General features: G+C 43.0%; 2 protein-coding genes across 3 annotated transcripts in view; one reads left to right on the forward strand and one right to left on the reverse strand.

Moving 5' to 3' along the window:
• Window positions 1-17,504, forward strand: part of ASB2 (ankyrin repeat and SOCS box containing 2) — a 31,313-nt gene extending 13,809 nt beyond the window's left edge. The window contains exons 6-10 of the mRNA XM_033063850.1: window positions 1,509-1,754; window positions 4,003-4,174; window positions 8,857-9,418; window positions 13,093-13,246; window positions 13,984-17,504. Coding sequence (XP_032919741.1) covers window positions 1,509-1,754; window positions 4,003-4,174; window positions 8,857-9,418; window positions 13,093-13,246; window positions 13,984-14,120 — 1,271 coding nt within the window. The 3' untranslated portion in view covers window positions 14,121-17,504. The remainder of the gene's footprint in view (window positions 1-1,508; window positions 1,755-4,002; window positions 4,175-8,856; window positions 9,419-13,092; window positions 13,247-13,983) is intronic.
• A 1,917-nt stretch (window positions 17,505-19,421) lies between these two features.
• On the reverse strand, window positions 19,422-22,860 carry FAM181A (family with sequence similarity 181 member A). 2 transcript variants are annotated; one of them, XM_033063852.1, is made up of 2 exons: window positions 22,728-22,860; window positions 19,422-22,238 (listed from the first exon to the last, which is right to left on the reverse strand). In XM_033063852.1, the coding sequence occupies exon 2, from the start codon at window positions 22,164-22,166 to the stop codon at window positions 21,303-21,305; it is 864 nt and encodes a 287-aa protein (XP_032919743.1). In that variant the 5' UTR covers window positions 22,167-22,238; window positions 22,728-22,860; the 3' UTR covers window positions 19,422-21,302. The 2 variants fall into 2 exon arrangements, with proteins under 2 accessions (XP_032919743.1, XP_032919742.1); XM_033063851.1 differs by having other exon boundaries at window positions 22,704-22,860.
• Between the last annotated feature and the right edge of the window lie 143 nt (window positions 22,861-23,003).

Consider the following 23,003-nt stretch of genomic DNA (forward strand, 5'->3'; position numbering starts at 1 on the left):
CTGTGTGCTATGGGAGAGTCATAAAATTACAAATAATTCAGTGAGGGAGATAAAGTATTTAACACAGACATATTACTTTGATGCTAGCTGGAGAGAACACTTTCTTCTTTTAGCAGGCTAGCAATATATCCATGATATCACAAACATTCAGAGGAGACCTCTCACATCTTCATGTCCAGCCTCCTCTGCTCCCACCATGACAGTTTTTAGCACTCTAAAACATTAAAAACACATATTACAGGTTAAAACACCAATCTTGCCTCCGACTTTGGATGCCTAGCATTAGACCTGCTTTTAAAATGCTTTTGTTTTAAAATTCTGACTTTTATTTGACCAGGAAAAAGCTGTTCAGCTGTGCATTAAACACACAGTAGTGGTTGTAGTTGTAGTTGTAGTAGTGCTCATAGTAATAATAACCACAACAATAATGATTTGAAAACACCCTTTAGCCAGAGAATAACTGTTAGTAAGAATAGGCTAGCCTTGATGCAGTATCTTCTACACTATCCTACAACAACAACAACAAAGAAGAATTAAAAAAGCTGTCACAAAAAATAGTCATCCCTCATAAGTAAGCAAATTAAACTCTGCAGAGCTATGGACAGATAATTACAGAAATGTCTAATTACATACTTGCTTTCAGTATATGAGTGACACCTGTTTGTGGGGGAGAACACCATGGAGGTATTGCAAGGGAAGAATCAGAACTAAAAGGTGGGACCTCTGTGAGAAAAAGACACTTTAAAAAAATTGCTATGAAATATGCTTCTCTTCTGTACATTGTACAACAGATGCTAATTGGGGATTTTCAATGTAGCTACTCATCCTAGGTACCTTTAGGTTGGAGTCCTGCCATTAAGGTCCATGAAAAGCCTCATGATTTGGGATTCAAAAAGCTATGGGACAAATTGGTAGAATAAAAATCAACAAAATTTTATTAATTATTAAGAAACTATCTTTAGTCCAGGATGGTCCTGAGCTATAAATTGAACTATAAATTGAGAAAGTGCTGCTGACTCACACAACTGTTGATTTGAGCTTTTTTTATTTTCTTGTCTACGTGGAGCTTTGTCTGCAGTCCACGGCAGTAAGATAAAGAGTCAGTCTGCACAAAATTTGGAAAGAACGTGTTCAGATCATGTTCACATTTCTGTAACATATTTGTTCTTCATAGACTAATTCCTGCACATCATCACCTCACTGTGTCCCTGCGTTTCCTGTCGGTACAAACGTGCTGGGCCAGATTACCCCCAGTACCAGACCTGGCACAAGCCCTGCACAGGACACTCAGCCAGGTCCAGCTGAAGACTGGCTTCACTGCCACATCCCTTCTGAGCCTCAGACAATGTCACTTGCAGCAGCCTTTGCTCTCATGTAGACCTAAATGGATCTTTGGTCCTACTGTGGCCTACTTGTATTATATTGCCTTGGACTGCACAAAACGGATACACAACACCCAGAATATTTTCAACAGCCTGTCCTAATCCCTTCCCTTTTCTCTAAAACAGCTTGTGAGCGCAAGAATGCAGAGGCTGCAAGACTGCTGGTGCAGTACAATGCAGACACCAACCATCGCTGCAATCGAGGATGGACCGCTCTCCATGAGGCTGTCTCCCGAAACGACCTGGAGATCATCGACATCCTTGTGAAAGGGGGTGCCAAGATTGAGTCAGCAAATGCCTACGGGATCACCTCCTTATTTGTGGCAGCTGAGAGTGGGCAGTTGGAAGCTTTGAGATACCTTGCAAGATGTGGTGAGTACAGCTTTACATGCATCTATTCATTTAATTCTTAATTCAGAGTTTTCTAGTAATTCTTCCTGTCTTCCTGGCTCAGTTTTTCTGCTTCTGGAGGCAAGGCCAAGCCTGCAGAGGCACTAAAACCCCGTTGCTCCTGATGGTGGAACTGGATAGGGTCATTCACAGAGCATGGTCTAGACACATGTGCTTCTTCAGCATTCATTCATGGTCACCCACTTTGGGACATGGTGCTGTCTGACTGAATATCCTAACAGCTTTCTAAACCCACGTTGCTGCACACATGTAGCCTAAAATCCCGTCAGTCATAAAAGACAGCTGTAGGTGGTAAGAGATGGCAGAAGTTGAGCTTCAGCTCACAAACATGTGCAGTGACGGGCAAGGTTGGCTGTCCTCGTAATGTATCCTCTGAAAATAGATAAAGTACTACTGTAGAGTTTATGGGTTTGTATCAAATAGAAGCAGACTCACACTCCCTATGTGTAAATGTTCAAACATATAAACAGATTAAATTTTAATTTACACTAAACTTATCTTTTACTGCTCCACTCATGTAAAACAGCTTTACAATAAGCACAATACACTTCACTGCTATTCTGAGGCATATTTTTTTTTCACAATGGACTAATGTCTTCAATGTAGGTAAGACTTGGGTCCTGCACTTGCAAAACAAGATCTTAACAGTGATAAAGATAAGAAAAACTTTTGGAAAAAAATCATACGATTAAGAAAGATATGAGAGTTGGGAAACAAAAAATGTGTTCTGCTGCCCAGCCAGTCTTGTCAAGAAAGTTTTGTATGACCAGTTAGTCCATCATGCTGCCTATGACTTAAGAAACTAAGCCAGAAGGTAATTTGTGTTTCAAATTAGATAGATAATAAGATTTCCTTAATGTTCAATTTTGAGAAAAATACACAAGAAAAAAATCCAATAAAACTGTCCAATTGTTTCAAGCCCTGAAAATCTCCTCATTCATTGTTTATGATGAACAATTTTTATCATAAAAAGGGTTTCTTTCTAATTAGGAACGTAGTCCTGTGTTATGTTTTGTCGCTATAATTCTCTTGATATTTCCAGCTACAACATCTTCAAAGGGCCAAAAACAACACAGATGTTTCAGTTTAGGGTGAGAGCCCAGGGAAATGTTCTCATTGGCAGGGAGTTTTCATGATCAAACAGAAGACTGATCTGTTTCTTTATTGGCGTTTAGAAGCAAAACTCCAGTGAACTGTCATTCCCATTTAGGATACACACAGAGCAGCCTTCCTGAGAACCATGGTAAAGTACATGACAGCCAAAACCCAGGCTTAAGGGCCTTAAATATCTGTAACAGAAAAAGCTAGATTCTGTATTGTTTATGGTGAAAAAATACTGTCTTTATACTTGCATGTTATTTATTTTTATACTTGCATGCTATTTATTAAGCAAAATGCACATTAGAGCTCAAGAAAGAAATTCCCAAATAATCTAGTAGTTCATTGATAATATTTATCTTTTTTTTGTAGTAAAACTTACTATTTGAAGCCTAACTCCAACCCTCATGAAGTGAAGAAATATGGCCTCAGGTTCTGAGATTTGAAATGCAATATTCATTGATTAAGGCACTCCCAAATAAAACCTGTTTAGAATTGTTAATCAACACCATGCAGATGTCATTTTATAGAGTATTATTTTAGCCTGGATACATACTAAAGTTAAAAATTAGTATAAATGCTATAAATCTGTGTAATGCTTAAAGTGTGACTATATACAGTATCAATGATAAATATAAATAAACATATAGCATAAATAGATATTCATAGAATTTTGGAGAGCGGTTATTGAGATAATCTAGTCCAAACTCCTGCTCAGGAATAGTACATACACATAGTGTAAACACATAAATGTTAATGGAATTAGTGTGTTTGAAGAAAAGGCCATGCCATATAACGAATAGCCCATTTAATTTTACTTTTTTTTTTACCTTTGAGCTGAATGGGGCCTGGATTCATGATTGGCATCTAATAGTTGCCACCCATGATAAACTGTCCCTCATAAAATTCCCATCATATTATAAACCAATGTAAATCTATGATATAGAGGTGTATAACTGATATGACTGTGCCACCTCTGATGACTGTGTTCACATTCCCATCCAGCACACTTCATAGCTCCAGTGTCATGGAAATATAAATGTTCATTCAGAGTATGTTCCTCCCATCTAATTTCAACCTTTTGGTGCTAAAAGGTTTTCTTTCTTCCTAGGTGCTGATATAAATACACAAGCCAGTGACAAGGCCTCTGCTCTTTATGAAGCCTGTAAAAATGGACATGTGCCTATTGTGGAGTTTCTTTTGTCCCAAGGAGCAGATGCCAACAAAGCCAATAAGGATGGCCTGTTACCTCTTCACATAGCAGCCAAAAAAGGCATTTGCGAGTAAGTTGGTTAGCTTCATGGTTTCATCTTTGAGACAAGAATCCCAAGTCCTTACAAAAAGGAGAATGTAATGTCCCAGAACTAATTCTGAGCAATGCAAGCAAGGCAGATACCAGCTGAGAAGTGGGCTTCCTGCTTGCAGAGCTCAGGCTAGAAACCATACACTGGAGAGTGTGTTGGGAGGTTGGGGTGGGATGGGGTGAGCAGGAATGTGGGATAAAAGATTCCTTTAATTTTACCAAGACATCACTTATTACAGCTAAATAACATCACATATCTTGGAAGTGGATTAAACTGAAGTCCTCAAAATATTCTTGAAATATAATAGAAAAAGTGTTGGTGGGGAGTCTTAGTCCTTAATAGCTTTTGCAGCATGGTTTGCAATCATTTTCCTATGTGGGCCCATTGTGATTCTTCTGCACAAGCAGAAGATGCTGGATTCATCTCTGGTGTGTTCAGGTTTTAAAAGCAATAATTCAGTTGCTGACAGCAGCAAGTGGTTAAGTGAATCTCTAGAGCATTAGTGAGATTGTAGCTAGAATACTAGAATATGGTGTCCAGTTCTGATATCCTTCCTTTCAAAAGCCTTTCAGGAAATTGTAAAGGCTTCAGAAAAGAAGGACAAGAATTTCTCATGGTCTGGAAAATGTATTTTATTAGTGAGTGATTAAATAACTCTTAATCATAACAGACAAATTCATAAAAAGACCCACTGCTTTCCTTCTAAAATTAGATGTGTTTGGGATGGAGCTAAGCATATTTTGTAAGCAGGGAGAACAGTAACTAGTGGAAAAAATAAGCAGAAATCAGGTAGAATTACCAGTTCTCTGAAACAGAGATTTTTCTAGGAAAGTGACAAACTATAGTCTGTGATAAAGTATGTCAATTTAGAAGATGCTGTCTGGGAATGGGATGTTGCACTGTCATGTGAGTAGTAACCTGGGACATTGCAGTGTGCTTCTGAGCCTGAACTCCACAGCACTCCTAGAGCAAGTTTTAGTTCCTGCCTTTAATCCCTCACTGATGGAACAGTGAGTGACCCACAGCTAATTTTTCATTGCAGTAACAGACCCCTTTGGTGACTGCAGAAGACTCTTCTGACTGTCACATTTTCTACCAAAATATTTCTACAACAGGCAAATGAGAGTGTCTGTCCAACTGCAGTGCCTGTTTCTTTGCACAGCTTTCCTTGCACAGAACTGCTCAAGTGGATTCCTACATATTTCACAATATCTGAGGAATAAAAGCTTTAAACACCTTCCCATAAAGTTTTTTTTAGCATTTAGATTTGCTTGGGAATGCCAATTAAGCTTCTCAAATCACTTTGATAGACCTGAGGATAATAATTTTCTGTAGTTGGAGTAGGTCTGGTTCTTTGTGTATATTCTAGAGGGCAGCTCAGTGTCAACTTAGGTAACAGGTTTATACACTTACACCATGTACATGAATACCCTGCACTAACAAGTATGATTCAAAATTTTCTTCAGGCTTTGAGCAATAAAGTCATTTTCTTGTGTGAGAGAACTCAGCTTCAGTTGTTCAAGTTCTAAAAAGTTTATCCAAAAGGACAGTAAATTGATCTGAATCCAGTTTGTATATAGAGTATGGGCCAGCTCTCTGAATCTTTCCCTCCCCTCAGCAGTCTCACACACTGACCTGAAAAAATTTACATGGAAACTCCACAACCTGCATTCACCTCTGGGTTATGAAAGCAAGGGCCTGATTCAGGGCTCATATCTATTATTCCCAACAACCAGCAGCACAAATGAGACCCAAATTCAGTTCAAACTCTGCATTCCTTCACTTGTAGAAGACTGAGCACAAATTTTGTGCACAACTACTTCAAACTAAGTAGAAAAGAAAGACAAAAGAAAAATGTATTCTCTTATAAATATTTATCTAAATGACAAAACTTTAGCCCATTTGGTTGATCATTCTTAATTCCTCTGGTATTCAGTAAAATAACACCCTTCATGGTGACCTCTGTATTCCTGCAGATTTAGTACGTAATTCTGCAAGAATTCCACACTTCAACTTTTTGCCAAAGCACGAAGGTTCCCTACCATCAAAAAGCCAAGAATGTGGTCCCAGGGCTCAACTGCCAACTCTTGTTGCTTGGTGTTTGTTTATTTTAAATGACACCTTGTCAATACTGACCTGAAATTCAAAAGGGTCATCTCATAAGCTGTAGTATAATCACAAGCAGTCATTTAACTCTTTCCCCCTTAGAAGTGAGATGTTGAGAAGGGAAGACTTTGTGAAGTGTGGAGATTTATTAAGTAAATACAAGTCAGTAAACTCTTGGCATGCTCATACTAAGGATGCTCTGCCTCCTCCTCCATAAAACCTCTAAGAAATAGAAAGCACAGAACCAGGTGTCAGGGATTAGGGAAATCTTGGCACTATTTAAAAACTGTACATGAAGCTCATCCCTGTGACAGACATGGGATATGGTCTCACTTGTCTGGCCTTGGCTGCCTTCACTTGAGTTGCATTCTCCCTCCAGAAAAAGAGGAAATGCTCCAGAGGCACCATATTACTGAACTGACCCACTTTGGAGGGTGAGAAAGAGACACAGGTTCAAGCCACACAAAAAATTTGATGCTTCCTGCTTGTCATACCAAAATAAATGTGGGGTACAGGGACTGTACTGAGCTCTAGGACACTGCAGCATTTGGATGCAGAGCCTCAGCATGCCACCCATGCAGCAAGGTTCAGGTTTCTCTAGCAGTTAGAAATGATGCAGTGCCTCTTTAACTCAGATGTGAAGAGCTGGCTGAAGCACATATGCTGGAGGGAAAGAACAAAACAGACCCTTAAATCTTCAAAACATTTGATCATGGGATGAGTAATGCTGGTACTTGGCGTAGTGTCCTCACAGTGCTCTGTGCCCTTTTTGTTATTAGGCTCTTACAGAACATTTGCTGAGGGTGGGAAGTTGCCAGCTCACCAGCACCCAAACCTCCTGCTCCCTGGCAAGTGTCACAGTGCTAGAAAATTAGTGCAACTGCTTGGAGGAAAAAAAAGTGCTTAATTTCCCAAGATATTTACATAATTTAAAAAGCCTTTTTGTTTAAAAATGAGATGTAGAAGTAACTTGGAGACATCAACAGTCCATCATGTAAATAGGAGCAGAATCCTGTAAAATACTATGCATCTTCAATTCTTATTTCAGCTCCTGGGAGTGTTGGAGGCTCAGTCTTTCACAGGATCACGAGATCATCACAAAGGTTTTACTGGCTTAGTTCATTATGTAAATACATGTTTGAGGGCCCAGTGTTGGGACCAGCCATTGCAGTTAAGCTGAAGATATGCAGCATTTTAAAAGAGACACACTACATGGTAGGAAACTGAGATTTGCATGTTTGTGTGTCACCAGAGCTATTTACTGCTAGGTAAACTCTGCATGGGAGGAAAAGAGGCAGAGAAGATGCTTGGCTTCCCAGCTCACACAAGTTCCTATTTAAGGTATCCCCCTCAACACAGACATTGCAAAGGGAGTGTGGGCACCCCCAACACAGCAGGCAGACTCAGGTTGGATGATCCCTAGGCTCTTTCTGAAAGTAGCTTGAGTGATTTGTCTATATCTACAAAATCAACCTAGAGCCTCGGCTATATCACCCAACTTTATGAGCAGGAAATGAAGGTTTAACCCATGAGGTTGGTCATGCAGCTCCGTTGGCACCTGTGCAAGCATAAAAATGATGATGGATTTGTGACTGCAGGGCTTTTGTGCACCCAATACTTGAAATTCATATTACATGTTAGAGCAGCTTGATTTATGTTGTTGTGTTTAAGGCCACATAACGTTTTCCAATAGTCATCCCTCATTACTGGGGTTTAGGACTATGCTGCACATTTTTTCTCCCTCAGCTGAAACATGGAAACCAGCCTGGAAAATATTTTTACTTCTTCTTCTCCCTTTTGCTGATTGTCTTTTTGGCTCCCCATGATCTGGGATGGACATTGGTAGCCCCATGAATCTGCCATAGCCAAAAGCTGCACAGTGAAGGCCTGAGGATAGGGATCAATGGAGAGTAATAACTGAATTATAAAATCTAATAGGGAAGGCCTGGGAACAAAATCTGTTGTTTGTCCTAGCTCAGTCTTGTAAACATGGGGTTTCACCCCCTGTCTGGTGTCAAGCCTATTGCTGTGGCTGTGACCCACAAGACCTGCCAGCACTTTCTCTGCAGAGCAGAAAAGCAAACCCTGTGAAGGGGAGATACATTCTCTCTGCTGGCACCTCAGGCTGGAGGTTGTGCACCTTTTCTTCCAGTCCTACCCACAGTGTGATGATGAAGGTGCAGAATATCTGGTAGTTCCTGGCTGGTTGTCTGCCATTTGGGCTATGGAATCTAAGAGTGGGTGAGTGCTAGCATGTTATCTCTTCCATTGTAACTGCCCCATAGCTGCCCCGCTGCATCACAGAAACTGGGTGATAATCTCAAAAAAAAGTGTTTCTCCATGAAAGGGGAAGGTCACACAACTCACATTTTTGGCAAGGTAGGTGCACAGGGAGTTGCTGACAGGTTTGAGGTTTGCACTCTGGTTTCTATGAATTGTTCCTGTGCCTGAGTTAGCGGGCTCTGCGGCAGGGGTACAACCATAAAGCTATGACTTGCTGTAGGGTTGTAGATGCCCTGGAGCTCCCTGGTGCTCACTGAGTCTTCTCCTGGCAGGATTGTCTCCATGCTGATCCCCGTGACCAGCCGCACCCGTGTCAAGCGCAGCGGCATCAGCCCCCTGCACTTAGCGGCCGAACGCAACAATGACGATATCCTGGAAGAGCTGATCGATGCTGGCTACGATGTCAACGCTGCCCTCTCTGATGAACGCTCCTGCCTTTACGAGGACAGACGCACCACCCCACTCTATTTTGCTGTTTTTAACAACAATATCTACGCCACTGAGCTGCTGCTGCAGGCCGGAGCCAGCCCCAATGTTGACCTCATCAACCCATTACTCATCTCCATCCGCCATGGCTGCCTGACGACCATGAAACTGCTTCTTGACCATGGGGCAAACATTGATGCCTATATATCGAGTCATCCCACCACATTTCCAGCTACCATCATGTTTTCAATGAAGTACCTTTCTGTGCTGAAGTATCTCCTGGATCTGGGCTGTGACGCTGGCTCCTGTTTTGAGTGTCAGTATGGAAATGGCCCACACCCTGCACTGAATTACAGGCGGGAAAGACTTAATGATCCTCAGGTGAACAGGGAGCCAACTGTAGTACAGGTAAGCACTGCCTAGTCTACCTACAGGACTTCTGTACCAGTGGGTTCTGACAACTTTGGTGTATTTTTTCTTCCAACTTCTTCGTGAGAGAAAATGCCACTATCCCTACTTTATTTACAGAAAAACTCCCAAACATTCCGAGTTTATGTCCAATGACTGCAGGAAGGTTGCCAACAGCCTCTGTGGCCATAGCTTGAATTTACAGTGAATTGTAGCCATCTTGACAGTCTTACCAACAGTTCTAGAATGCTCTTTTCCTCTGGACCTGAGGTGCCAGGAGTGAGGCATATTTTCCTGAAAAACATACGGATGTAGCATATGGATGGTAGAAACCTTCTTTTTCAACTTGCCCTGCAGGATTTGTTTAGTCTGATACAGAATGTTAGCTACTGGTTACATGAAAACAGTCTAGAGCTCCACTCTGTGAGGGTAAACTAGTGAATGTGAACAACTGTAATTTCTGAGTCTACTGGATAAGCAATCACAGAGAGAGAGCGTAAATTATTACATTAGCTATGTGACTGAGTTATATTTGAAATTTTCACAAGAGATTAGGAGATTTAGGTCCATGATTTCCTACTTTCAAAGCCACATGTAGGCTTTAGATACCTACATTTTTATACATGTATCTTTGCAATCCTTTTTAAAATGCAGGTGAGCTCACCTTCCATTGGGCTGGAATGTGACTCTCAGTCCCTTAAAGGACTTTGCAGAATCTCAGATTATACTTTTTTCTGATTTTTGTATGTTCTCTCCTTCCAATGTATCTCAAAACCTAATGCTCCACTCAAAATTTGCTGTCTTTCAACATGCTACACAGAAATGAAATCTCAACATGACACTTTTTCTGTTTTGCAAAGAATCAGGGAAGAAATCAATCAGCTTCTAGCTAGTTTAAGTGTGGTTTGAGGGATTCAGAAGAATCCCAAAGGTATGGTTACCAATAGATGTTCTTTGGTGGTGGAAAGAATAAAGGAAAACATTAAAAGATCCTAGGAAATCTTGATCTTTTTATCAGTCGTGTCTTCCAAAAGACTTTACTCTCCAGTAACATATATCAGAGAAAAAAATACAACCAAAATCTTATAGAGAGAATTTTAAGAGTCCATCACAATAATCTCTTATCCTAAACAGGGCTTTACCCTCAAGAGCCTTTGTCACAACAAAATTCCTCCAGGATACCATATTTTTTTGTCAAAGAAAAAGTTGTAAAATTATAATCTCTAGTTCTTGATCTGTGATATGGTAGCACATTGAGTGAACAGAAAGATGGAACTCAAAGATAAGTAAAGAGGGTTTATCTGTAGCCCTCTACAGTGTCCTAGCCACTCAAAACCAATTCCTTCTGGATCTTACCTGACACTATTGCCTAAGAAAATACTAGGTCACTCACAAGAGTCAATGCCTCAAAGATCCCATCACATGAGGCAGAGATAGCAAAACCTATCTAGAATTTTATCTGTGCCCAGAGAGAAAGCAATGAAGACAGATGAATGCAGGGGAAAAAAAATAAAAAGGTAATACCTTCCCTCTAATATTGCTTTCAATTTGCTTTCACTCCTAGGATTTTGGCTAATAAAAGAGAGGTTGATGTGGTAGCTTCATGATACATAGCTATGAAATGGTTTATATTCTGAAATACAGAAGATCTTATGAAACTACAGCCTTCTCCACACAAAGGATGTTCTTTTTCTATTTTCTTGTATACGATTACATCAGGGTAATAAATCTGAATTATTAGACTTTATAAAGGCCACGAAGTACTGTAACTGGATTTGGAAAATGCACAAATATAAATCATAACTGATGCTACTAAATTAATGTGTCCTGGAGAAAGTGAACACAGAAAAATGGTTGCTGACTCCCCCCACATTTCCAGAGCTGCTGTTGATCCAGGGAAGGTGTGCAGGGGCAGCAGTACCGTGCTGCCACGAGAGGGCATTCGGGTTTCTGCCGAGAACGCAGGCTCAGAGCCACCTTGGCCCCGAGTCAATCCCACTGCCTGGTGTTGCACTTTCGCATTATTTTCCTTTATTTTGCTATGCTTATTTTCCTACAACGTGTTTTGAAATGTGTTTATTCCAGAAGATACTTTTGTAAGCCGAGCTTGTGAACAGGGAAGGGAGAAAAAGGCAGGCAAGGTCTCTGGTGGAGACAAGAAGAGAGCAAGTAAGATCCAGTGTTTCATGGATCTGCATGTGTCTTCATTTCAACTCTACTAAAGCAGTTACTGCAGGGAGGTGGTGGTGCAGGAGCCCAGTCACAGCAGTGACACAGGCACTGGGGAGTGCCAGCCAGATATACAAAACTGCACTTCTACAGGCAGCCCAGAAACCCCGGGTTGTCCACCACGGTCCTTCTGACATTACTGTCTCTAGCCATCCTGGGAAACATTACATGGTGATGTTCAGTGAAAAACAGGAGTCAGAAGATTAGTAAACACCTCTGTGAATGCTCTCACCTTGAACAAAATAACCTTATTTTCTGCAGCTCTATTTTACTAGGTGAACTAACATAATTTTACTTCTGAGTAAGAGTATCCACACAAGAGTTTAATGATTCTGAGTTAGGACTCATGCATGAATAATCAAATTTGATCTAGTTACAGGAATTTAAACTGAGAGACCTTTAAGCTGGTACATTTTCTTTCCTGTTCAGTGTGGGCTTGCTTAGAAGGTGTTTGCAGACAGTCTGAGTGACTAGGTTGATGGATGGTGTTTCAGCCACCATCATTCAATAGGGTATGGCCATGTGCCTGAGTTCTTATCCACACAGCATGACTTAATTCATGTTAAACTTCCTGACTGCTTGCATGCAGATTACATCCACAGATATCTTCATCATATGCAGAACCCTAAGAGCCACAGATAAAACTGACTGGTATAATTTAGATATTTAGATTAAAGTGGTCAGATTTTTTTAAATGAGACTGCTTAAAGTCAGGTCCTTAAGTCTATTCTTCTGTATCTCCATAAGAAGCCCTGCATGAAATGGATTTGGGTACTCTGTAGCTTACTCTGGAGACAATAGAAAATTTGCATGATCCAGGACTGAGTAAGGAAGGCATCCCTCTGTTAGGCCAAAGATAGTTCTCACATGAGTGAGTAAAACAGCCTGGGATTCATCTGTGCAGAGATTTCTCCAGACTTGTTCCTAGTAGGATGTTTGGTCCCCCAAAGCTGCAGATACTAGCAGGTTCACAGGAATCAGGAGGTGCTCCACTCTTCTGAATCTCCCTCTTTCCCTAAGATTTCTTTTTGCCCCAGAACCCCAGCCAAGAAGAAAAAGGACCCAGCATGCCAGGTCACAGGGATCCAGACTGCATGGACCTTTCAGCAGCCCCTGACTACCTTGGGGCAAAGTTCCTCTGCCCTTGCATTTCTGCAGAAGTAGGATCTTTGGACTTGTAGACAATTCAGCATTATTCCATGCCTCAGAGCTAGGACTTCACCAGGGATTTGTGTCATCCTGTGATTGCAAAGAGGGGGTTCTACCCTCAGCTGGAAAAGAATAGGCTTCAGCTGAAGGGAATAGCATTTCTGAAGGGAAACTGGTGATTGCCCTCACAGCTGCTAGAAGGGGGGTACCATCAAAGCTGTCAGGCTATTACAATTGCTGTTTCTACAAGTGCATTTATGTCCCACTGATGGTAGTCAATCTGTTTTTCCTTGAAGTTTTGTGAAATGGTGTCTACTCCAGAGATAAGTCGCTGGGCTGGGCCGATCATCGATGTTCTTCTGGATTATGTGGGTAACGTGCAGCTCTGTTCCCGGCTCAAGGAGCATATTGACAGCTATGAGGACTGGGCTGTCATTAAAGAAAAAGCAGGTATGGTCTACCAGAAGAGAATCTTGCACAAATAGTCCCACTGTTGGATTCAAAACCTCTGTCACCATCTCTTAGTATTCATCCCATAAACTTGAAAGGATTTCACTGCTATGACTGACCAGGTATGAGGGTCAGAAATTTCTGGGGTGTCACTGGTCCTGGGGTGTGAAATGCACACCAGCCATCGATCTGACCCAGGGGAATGAGCACAGCAGTGCAGAAAACCCCTTTTGGATGTCGCTGAGGTTCAGTCAGATCAGGACACGTGGGAAGCACAGCCATCTCCACAGCAGCCTAGCAAGCACCAGTGGCCTTTAAAGCCTTTATTAATATTCTACTCTCCTAATATACTTTCCCCTCAGGAAAAAGTCTTTCATAGATATTATCAGAATCAGTTTTCTGGCACCAAGCTAAATTTGGTACCTATTGCATTTATTCTCAGTGGGAAGGCTGAACACTTTGAAGTGTCTTGTTTAAATCCTCCTAGAAAGCCCATTGCTACAGCTGAGATGGGTACAGCACCCCATTCTCCAGCCCCACACCCTTCCCCATGTCATGCCTCAGAATAGATGATCTGCTACCAATCCTAGACATATTATACCTTCATTACAGTAAAAAAACCTTTTTTCATTCTTCCTTCTCCCATTTTCCTCCTGACACTGTCCTGCCTAAGCTGAGCTCAAGTCCCTCGAGTTAAAACCTGTTCTGCTCATGTTTCTGACCCGCCTGTCTTTCAGAACCTCCACGACCTCTTTCCCACCTTTGCCGCATCAAGGTGCGGAGCCTGGTTGGAAGAAACCGCATTAAACTCCTTGACACGCTGCCCCTCCCAGACAGACTGATCCGGTACTTACAGCACGATTACTCACAGTGACCCCCAGCACACTGGACATGCAGCAGCCTCCCAGCGTGGCACCCGGCGTCACCACCGTGGCACAGGTGCACGCCAGGCAGGAATTGCTGCTGGCTTGGTCAAGCACCCTCCCATCACTAATCTAAGAGAAATGTGCTTTTGAAGGATGAGTGAGAAGAAAACGGAGGAGACAGCTAACATAGGAGATTGCTGTTAGGTTTTTCAAGAGAAAACACACACGATTCACCTCAGACCTTAGTCTGCAAAGAAGAAGAAAGGAAAGCCAACACTGACAAATGAGTAGTGCTGAAGCAAGTATCAGTGAGGAACTCAAGTGTCCTGAAGCTGTGGTGGAGCTTAGCATCCTTGCGTGGTCACAATTCAGAACTTGTCAAGAGTCAACGTATTTGGGAAAACAATCACATTACCTTCACTGACTGAGATTTTTATTGTAGTTTCTATTCTGTTGTTTGGATTTCTGCTATGTGTGTTGGTTGCTAATTTTCTGATATTTTGACACCACCTTGCTAACACTTTTTCTTCTTTTTTTGTAACTTTCTTATTGAGTACTTGATTTCTGAATTTTCAAATCTCAGAACTCTTTAATAGACTAAAATCCAGAAATGCTGAATCCTTTAAAAGTCAATGAAAGATTTATTTAAGGTGAAGGGAAGAATTATATTTGCACATAGTGAATACAGTTCATTCTGTATTATATTTGCAATAGGAAGTGAAATTTTGCTTGAGAGAATTTCCTAGACCGGGGATTTTAAAGCAACACTGAGCTTTTTATTTTTCTTTTTCTCTTTTTGGTGTAAATTAGAAGTAGCTGCACTGTAAACAGTAGGTTTATGCTTACATGAAGCTGGTGTCAGAACAGAACAAAGCCCTAGAGAAGCAGGAACAGAGAGTGATGTGAAGGAGAGAGGCAACACTGCTAAACCAACTTATTCTCTTGCTCCCCCAGAAGATCTTATCTCTACAAAGCTAAGCCTCTCCAACCTCCTTGGACCTCTGTGGCTGTAACAATACCACGATGGAAAGTAAGAGAAATTACTTCAAAATTATGGAATTCAAACTGCAAAATTTATGTAAATGAATACCCAGAATTAAGTTTTCGAATCCTTATTCAGGTGCCTAAATAATGCCAAGTTGCTTGCACCAGGTGTTGTTCCACTTACACCAGGGGAATCATATTCAGTATCAGATATTACTGAAGCAGATTAAAAATCTCAGAATTTAGTCCTGAATTTTCTGACTTTGGAAGTTTGAAGTATCTATTAGCTTCCTTTGACACTGATGAAAGTTATTATCTCAGCTTCTTTGAAAATTAGGTCACCTATTTAGAGCTCAGATCCACAACTGATTTATGGCAGCTTAACAAGTCACCATCTATCTGCTCAACCACTATAATTGTCCGTGAAATTCTTTTATTGAAGTTTTTAACAAGTCACATTCCCTCACAGCTGGGGAGGCCAAGGAGCCCATGAACAGTTATTGGCAGTGACTACAGATCACTTGACAGGTGTGACTTGCTGAACTGCTTTGATGACTGCTTTATTCCTCACTAGGCATCTAAGAAAGAATGGAAGAAAGTAGTTTGGAACTATATCTTCGCAGATCTTATGCTAGAAGCGCACTCCTTACCTTAGGTGACAGAGGAGCTGTGCACCATGGTCTGGTTGGATCCCCACCAGAGACTTTACAGGTCTGGTTATGTTTGTTGGTCTGCATACCATCCATGGAATACGACAGAAATCTAAGTAGGGAAAATACATTGCACTGAGTTTTATTTGTGTGGAGTTTTATACCTTAACACAGGACTAAAGTGTGTTGCACAAATACAAGTAATACAATCTGTCTGGGCACACAGACTGTGACGACTTTGTGTGATATGTGTTCATCACTCATGGGACAGGATGTGAGCAGAAACAGGATTGGTCACAGGATTGCTTACTCTGTCCATTGCTGTCCCCTTTGTAAATGCAAAAATTGAAAAACCAACGAGTTTCAATTCACACTGAACACTGGTCTCATAAAGCTTTGGAAAGTCAGGTAAGATTCCTCAGCTGGTGAAATTTCATTCAGTAACTTCCTTTACTGCCAGTTTAAGATCTACTCCCTCGTCTCCTGCATTGTGAACAGGGAACTGGTTCAGGTTAGAAATACACTGGGTGGAGAGAAAAAGAACAAAAAAATGACTATATCAGTTCTGCCAGTATTGGTAAGCAGTACCTGGAGAGATAGAAAATCATGGAGTTCATGCATCTCTCACTTTCTGGGGCTGAGCAACAGAGGTCTGGATCTTACACTGATATCAATCAGAAGTCCTTGAAATCAAGTAAGCAGAGTTGTAGAGGGTGATGGATACAGACAGAGCTTGGTGGAGACCACTTCAGAGTTTGGTGTGCAGTGACAGCCTTGAAGACTCTGGCAGGTAGAAGGGTTCACAATCACCAAGTACATGGATAACTCCAGAAGTGGAATTTCACAAGTATCCCAAACTGGGAATTTCCCCTGAGCCAACATGTCTGTGTCCACAATTAGTAATTTCCTTTTATGTCCTTGGAGAAGATGAAACTGGGTTTGAATGGGATAAATATGGAAAGCCCATTTCTTCTCTCAACCAAGAGACCTTCATTTCTATTGGGAGACCCATGTCCTGGTTGCTGTAAACGATCTGTCCTGAGCAGGAGTCACTGAGCCAGAGAGCACTGGTCTGATGGGAACATAACACAGCTGTGGGAAGGATAAGTGCATGCTGCACACAGAAACTGAGGTGAGAAGAGTCTATCTGTTAGAGGGGGAGTCTAGTAATCACAATGTTATTGAGTCCTATCTGCTTGATCTTTAAAGCAAAGCTTCACACACTCAGTTTACATTTATTTGCACTGAAATGGAGCCCACTACCTCTCCACTCCAGTCACTGACACACTATTTTGTGCACAATACTGAATCTGCACAAATTAAATGTGCCTTTAATGCATCTACCTACAAGTTACTGTGAAAAGAAAAATCTAAAACCCAGGCAAGCCAGGCTTTGCAAGAGATAAGTAATTCTAGTGCAAGGTAAAGCAACTTGTTTTACTGAGTGTGATAGTTAAGACTCCTTCAGAGACAATGACTTTATGTGAAATGTTCTAGGAATATTTCATGACCAGGTTACTGTACTTTTTTTTTTACTGCACCGTGCAATTCACTTGATGTTCTTGTGCACTTTTTGGATTTTTTTATTTCATTTTGTATGAAAGTATTTTCATTTACCTCTCCCTTCTCATTATTTATAAAAGCTATGGTGTTTTTAAAAGTTTAAATCCGCACTGTTCTAGTAAATAGCAGCTCTCAAATGTTATGTTTCCATTTTTCAAAAAAAGTATGAATAAACAAGTAGACTCTTAAGGACTATCAGCTGTCCTGAATAGCAACATCAATCATTGACCAGCCAAACACAAAAACATCCAGGAAAATTCTGAATCAACCCAAGCTTGAACAATTAATACTTCTGTTGTAATCTCAAGGATGAGAGAACAGTAAGTATTGCTAGAGAGAAGACAGAGTTGCAATTATTTGCAAACCTTTTGGAAAGGCTCATACAACCCCATTCAGGGATTTTGAATATACTTAACAATTGTCTTCTGTTCATTTGTGTTTTACTTCACTGCTGCTCCAGTTCAAAGCCCCAGCAAGGGCCACTGCCTGCCTTGGGCTGGGGGGGAGCTTCCATGTCACAATGGATTTTGAAAAAGTAACATTAGTTTAAATCTGAGTATAGGAGCATAAATATTTGAGTCAGAGGTCATTTAGAATGGTCTGATTCAATCCTTCATCACAACTTTAAAACACACTATTCTACCACAAGAAAAATGTGCAGCAATATACATTCAAATAAGAAAGAATTTAAAAGAAGGAAAAAAGAAAACTATTCAAAAGATAGAAACTTGGTTTCAACTCCTGTTTCTCTGGATTTCTTCAGAAATAAAATTTATACAGAGGCTATCCACTTTCCCCAAGTATTTTAATTTTTATAGAAATTTATTCTGGTGTGATTCACAGGACTTTGAAATTTCCCTAATGAACTCAAGGAGGAACCACTTGAGCCCAGCAACTACTGCAATACCAGTAGTTCATTCCATTACTTGGTCTGGCCACCTGAATGGAAGTCCAGACCAATACCAAGGAGGCTGCTCTGCACTGACAGTTCTGAGACAGAGTTCAGCATCTGGCTGCATCTGCATTACAGGAGTGAAACAGAGCTCTTGATATGAGAAAAGCCCCCCATTTCCATGGAAAAAAATTCCTTACCTACAGGTCTGTAAATTAAAAGCCCTTGTTCTCCTGCCTTTAACTTCAACGGCTCTGGTTTCTGTTACATTCCTTTTGAGGAGAGAAAGTTTCCTCATGGATTTTTTCCAAAAAAAGGGAAAAGCATCTAAGTACAGTAATTTCACGATTATAAGCCGCACTGAGTATAAGCCGCACTTCTGGGTTTCAGCAACTTTTTGGTTTTTTGTCCATATATAAGCCGCACCTGATTATAAGCCGCATGTTACAATACAAAGTGTGATAAAAGGTATCTGTTCTATCACCATCTGTTGAGGGTGGGAGCAGTGATCCTTATCTCAACGACAGATAATCTGCTAATGGGCCATCCATTGAAACCAGGCAGGCCATTGTTCTTTATCTTTGCACCCTCCATCCTTCCTCCAGCCAGTCATTGTCTGCTAATGGCCATTGAGTCCCACTGTGGGACTGATAAAATTACTGCATCCCATTGGAAGTTGCTCCAGCCAGGGGGAAGAGCCCAACATTTCTTACCAAGATAAAACCAGAGGCTTTGGGACACTAAGGGAGCCCCTTTCTCCACTGGACTCCAGAGGAAAACCGGATTTCTCCACTTTACCACTGGACCTCCAGAGGGAAACTGCACCTTGTACAGGAGCACTGCTCCAACTGAATCACATCTGTCACTGCAGGAGGATGCAGCCACCATTTAATGGGACTGCTGCCAACACCCTGCCTGACAGGGTGTCAGGTTGTACTCTGACTTTGTCAGGGTTTGGAGTTTGTTTCTTTGTAGTACTATATTTCTATTTTGATTTCCCTCGAAAAGAACTGTTATTCCTAATTTCCATATTTTTTCCTGAAAGCCCCTTGATTTCCAAATTATAATAATTTGGAGAGAGGGGGTTTACATTCTCCATTTCAGAGAGAAGCTCCTGCCTTTCTCAGCAGACACCTGTCCTCCAAACTAAAACAGCAACTTTTTGTTCTTTGTCCATATATAAGCCGCACCTGATTATAAGCCGCACTGCCGGGTTCGGACCAAAATTTTAGTCAAAATGGTGCGGCTTTATAATCGTGAAATTACTGTATGTTCCTATCTTCACTTCTGGATCAACAGCTAACCTGATGTTTTTAACCCCCAGATTAGCTCTTTAGCACCTCGTACCTTGCATTTAGTTGCAGGTACATGCTACCAAAGACATTTCTTGCTCTCTCTCCTACAGTCTATACTGGCTTGATACATATCAAGTGCCGTAGCAGGGAGAAAGCAATGAAAGCCATCTCTGTTTCTATTGTTCACCTGCACTACAAACACATTACAGACATTGTTTCCATAAAAGTGAACACTGGTGGGATACGTGAGGTTTGAGGAAAGAGTCAACCACTTCTAGCCTGGGAGCAGAATCACAAAATATTTTAAGTTGGAAGGGAACCACAAGGATCACCAAGTCCAACTCTTAATGAATGGCCCATAGAGGGATCAAATCCCTTGGCATTATTAGCACCAAGGACATCAGAAGATACCAAATGATACTCTATAATTGTTATAGATTAATTTTTTTTAATTACTACAATGCGCTCAAATAAAGCATTTTCTGGTTTTCCCCTTGTAGAGACATCAGGAATCATAGAGAGCTATGCTAGTCATAGATCAAACCAATCAAAGCCACTTTTTATTAAGTCCTGGGAGAAGTTCCCATTAGCTTCAGCAACAGCAGGTTCAGGCTCTGGAGATCACAGGTGTCCATTCTTTGGCCCAAAATGTACTTCTCTCGACTTCAGTGATTTACTCCAGTATAGCCGAATAGATACATACACCTGCAGTATTAAACCTCTCATATCTCATGCTCTGTGTCACAGTACCACTTTCTCCATGGGTTTAAAAGAAACCTAACTTAAAAACGCTTCCTAATAAATTCTCCAATGCCATTTTGTTTCAAAAATTAGAAAAATACTAGGCAAAACATTTACAGCCAAGTGTTGTGATAACATCTTAAAATCAGGCAAAATAAAAGATATCTCTCAGCCAGAAATCAAGGCAGTCTTTTTACTTTTTTCTTCCATCACTCCTAATGGTTTTGTATTAAACTGATAAGATTCCTCATTTATTCTGTTGATGCAGAGCAATTCCTGATGTGGAAATTCATCCTGCTTCCAGTTGCACTAGCTTTGCACTAGCTAATATCCTAGCCCTGAAAGAATTACTTCTGATTTATATCAACCTGTATAGGCAGAGATTTCCACCCTTGTATCTCCCCACCAGTTGCAAATCAAACCCATGTCTACCCAAAAAGTGGGGCAAAACTAAGACTGCATTTGCAGCATCACCAAAATAAAATTACCTTATTTCTTCTCTTATTTTTTTTTCTTTTAATTCTCTCAGTATTTACATACAGCAAGAGCTTAAATCAATCACGAGTGATTATCAAATACCATCCTTCCAGTCTCTCGCATACAAAACGAAATGACCTGAATATCTTGACTTCTCTGGAATTGCTTTAAAGTACAAAAACTCTTTGAATGCATTTAATTCATTCCATTTCACCGTTGCTGCCGCAGGGCAGCCCCAGGAAGATGTTCCCACGTGGAGGAGGTCTCCTAGGTGTTACAAGTGCGGCTGTGAATGGCCCGCAGCCCCGCTCGCCGCGGCTCACAGAATGCCCGTCGATGAAAGAGCCCCGGTGTGCCTCATGCTCCGTGCCACCGGCTTGGCAAGTTTATTCCCGATGTACCGGGCACGGAGGGCAGAGAGCAGCCCCGGTACGCTCCCAGCAGTTACCGTTCCCTCCAGCCCGCCCACGAGGTGTGATCGCCGGCCTCCTGCCCTGCGCTGCCAGCAGCCCGGGCCCAGAGCTGGCCGGGCCTTGTAAATCCCCCTCGGGGGCTGTCGTGGTCGGCATGACTCCGACACCCGCCCCGCTAAAGATAGCCAAAAACATTGAAGATGGGTGGGGGGATGGCGGGCTTGGTGGGGATGGGTTTCAGAACCATGGGCCTGTAGAGTTTCTGCCCCGGGCCATCGGCCTCCTTGCCGAAGTGCGGCACCTCCGCCGGCAGCATGGCCGCACTCTTCCTCCACAGCCCCAGCCCCGGGAAGGGCGACGGGGGCAGCGGGGGCTGGTACACGCCCGGCCCGGGGCAGGGGAAGGGGCAGCAGGTCCAAGCGCCCACTCGGCCCGAGAGGGCCCCGCCGGGCTCCTTCTCCCCGGCATGGGGCGCGGTGTCAGGAGGGCTCTCCGGACCTGCAGCGTCCGGGCTCCTTCTGCTTTTCTTCCCCTCGTAAGGAGGAGGGTCTCTGGCCACTTGGAGCCCCTCGGGGCTGGCAGGAAAGGCTCTGGCCGTCAGGCTCTGGGCCGGCCGTGGCTCTTCCCAGAAGGAGGCGGGGAGCTGTCGCTTCCTCATGGGCACCTGGTCCGGTCGGGCAGCCTCGGCTTTTTGTTCCTGCAAAACGCGTTCCCCGGTGAGGCTCTCCTCTGCCTCGGCTGTCTGCATCACCTTCTCGGCGGCAGCCCCGCCGTGGGAGCTGGGCTCAGGTGCCTCGGGCTGGGCGCCGCGGGCCCGGTCCTCCGCCGCCCTGCGCCAGCCGCACTCGGGGGCTTTGCTGGGGTGACACCGGGGGATCCGTGAGTACTTCTGAGAAAACCGCTTGAGCTGCTTCTGCAGGTATTTTCTGTGGTCAACTGACCGGCGACAAGGAGCTGATTTATCCAGAGCCGCTTTGATGTCGCTCGAAGCCAGGTTAACGAAGTTCAGCAGAGTTTTTACCTCGCTGTCTGATGCCATCTCACTGAACGCACCGTGCAGAGTTTCCCATGAAAAGTTTATAATCCTTCTTCAGACAAAACCTTGGCAAACCTGCGAAACATGACGGGCAGACTTGTAAGCAAGAAGCTTTGGTTCAAATAGCACTAAGCAGATGGAGGAAGGGTAGGGGGACATGTCAAACCCCTCAGCCACGCAAACGAGCCGTCGGTCGGCTCGCTGCCGTGCAGGGAAGCTGCCGTCGGGGCGGAGGCGTGCCCGCAGCCCAGCGCCCCGCACTGCTGCCCGGCACACCCGGCTCGCACTGGCCGGCTCTCCACTCACTGCCGGCTCACCACTGCCTGCCGGCTTTCCACTGCCAGCCAGCTCACCACTGCCGGCCGGCTCTCCACTGCCGGCCAGCTCCGCACTGCCTGCCGGCTCTCCACTGCCGGCCGGCTCTCCACTGCGGGCTGGCTCCCCACTGCCGGCCAGCTCACCACAGCGCCTAATCTTGTTACAGAGCGCTGAGGTGCACAGAGCCGGGTGGCCGCCCTGTAAGCAAGCACGGACACTCACCCGGCGTGCGGCCGCTTTTCTCACCGGTGCTGGCGGCGGCGTGGCTGCAGAGCAGAGAGAGCCCCTTCCCCGCTAATCTCGTTAGGCAGGTTACACACCGCCAACCTCGGCGGAGGCAGCCGGGGCCCGCCACTGTTTGGATGTAGTTTAGCAAGCACTTGAGCAAGCTGAATGAATATCGACTCCAGCGAGTTCGGGGCTCTCCCAGGCCAATCAGAAGCCACTTTGCCAAATACAAAGCATCCCAATCAGGCATCAGCCTCCCCTCCTTGCATTCTTTGCCATCACAAATTGTCTCCA

The sequence above is a fragment of the Catharus ustulatus genome, chromosome 6, assembly GCF_009819885.2.
Source record: "Catharus ustulatus isolate bCatUst1 chromosome 6, bCatUst1.pri.v2, whole genome shotgun sequence".
Classification (NCBI taxonomy): Eukaryota; Metazoa; Chordata; class Aves; order Passeriformes; family Turdidae; genus Catharus; species Catharus ustulatus.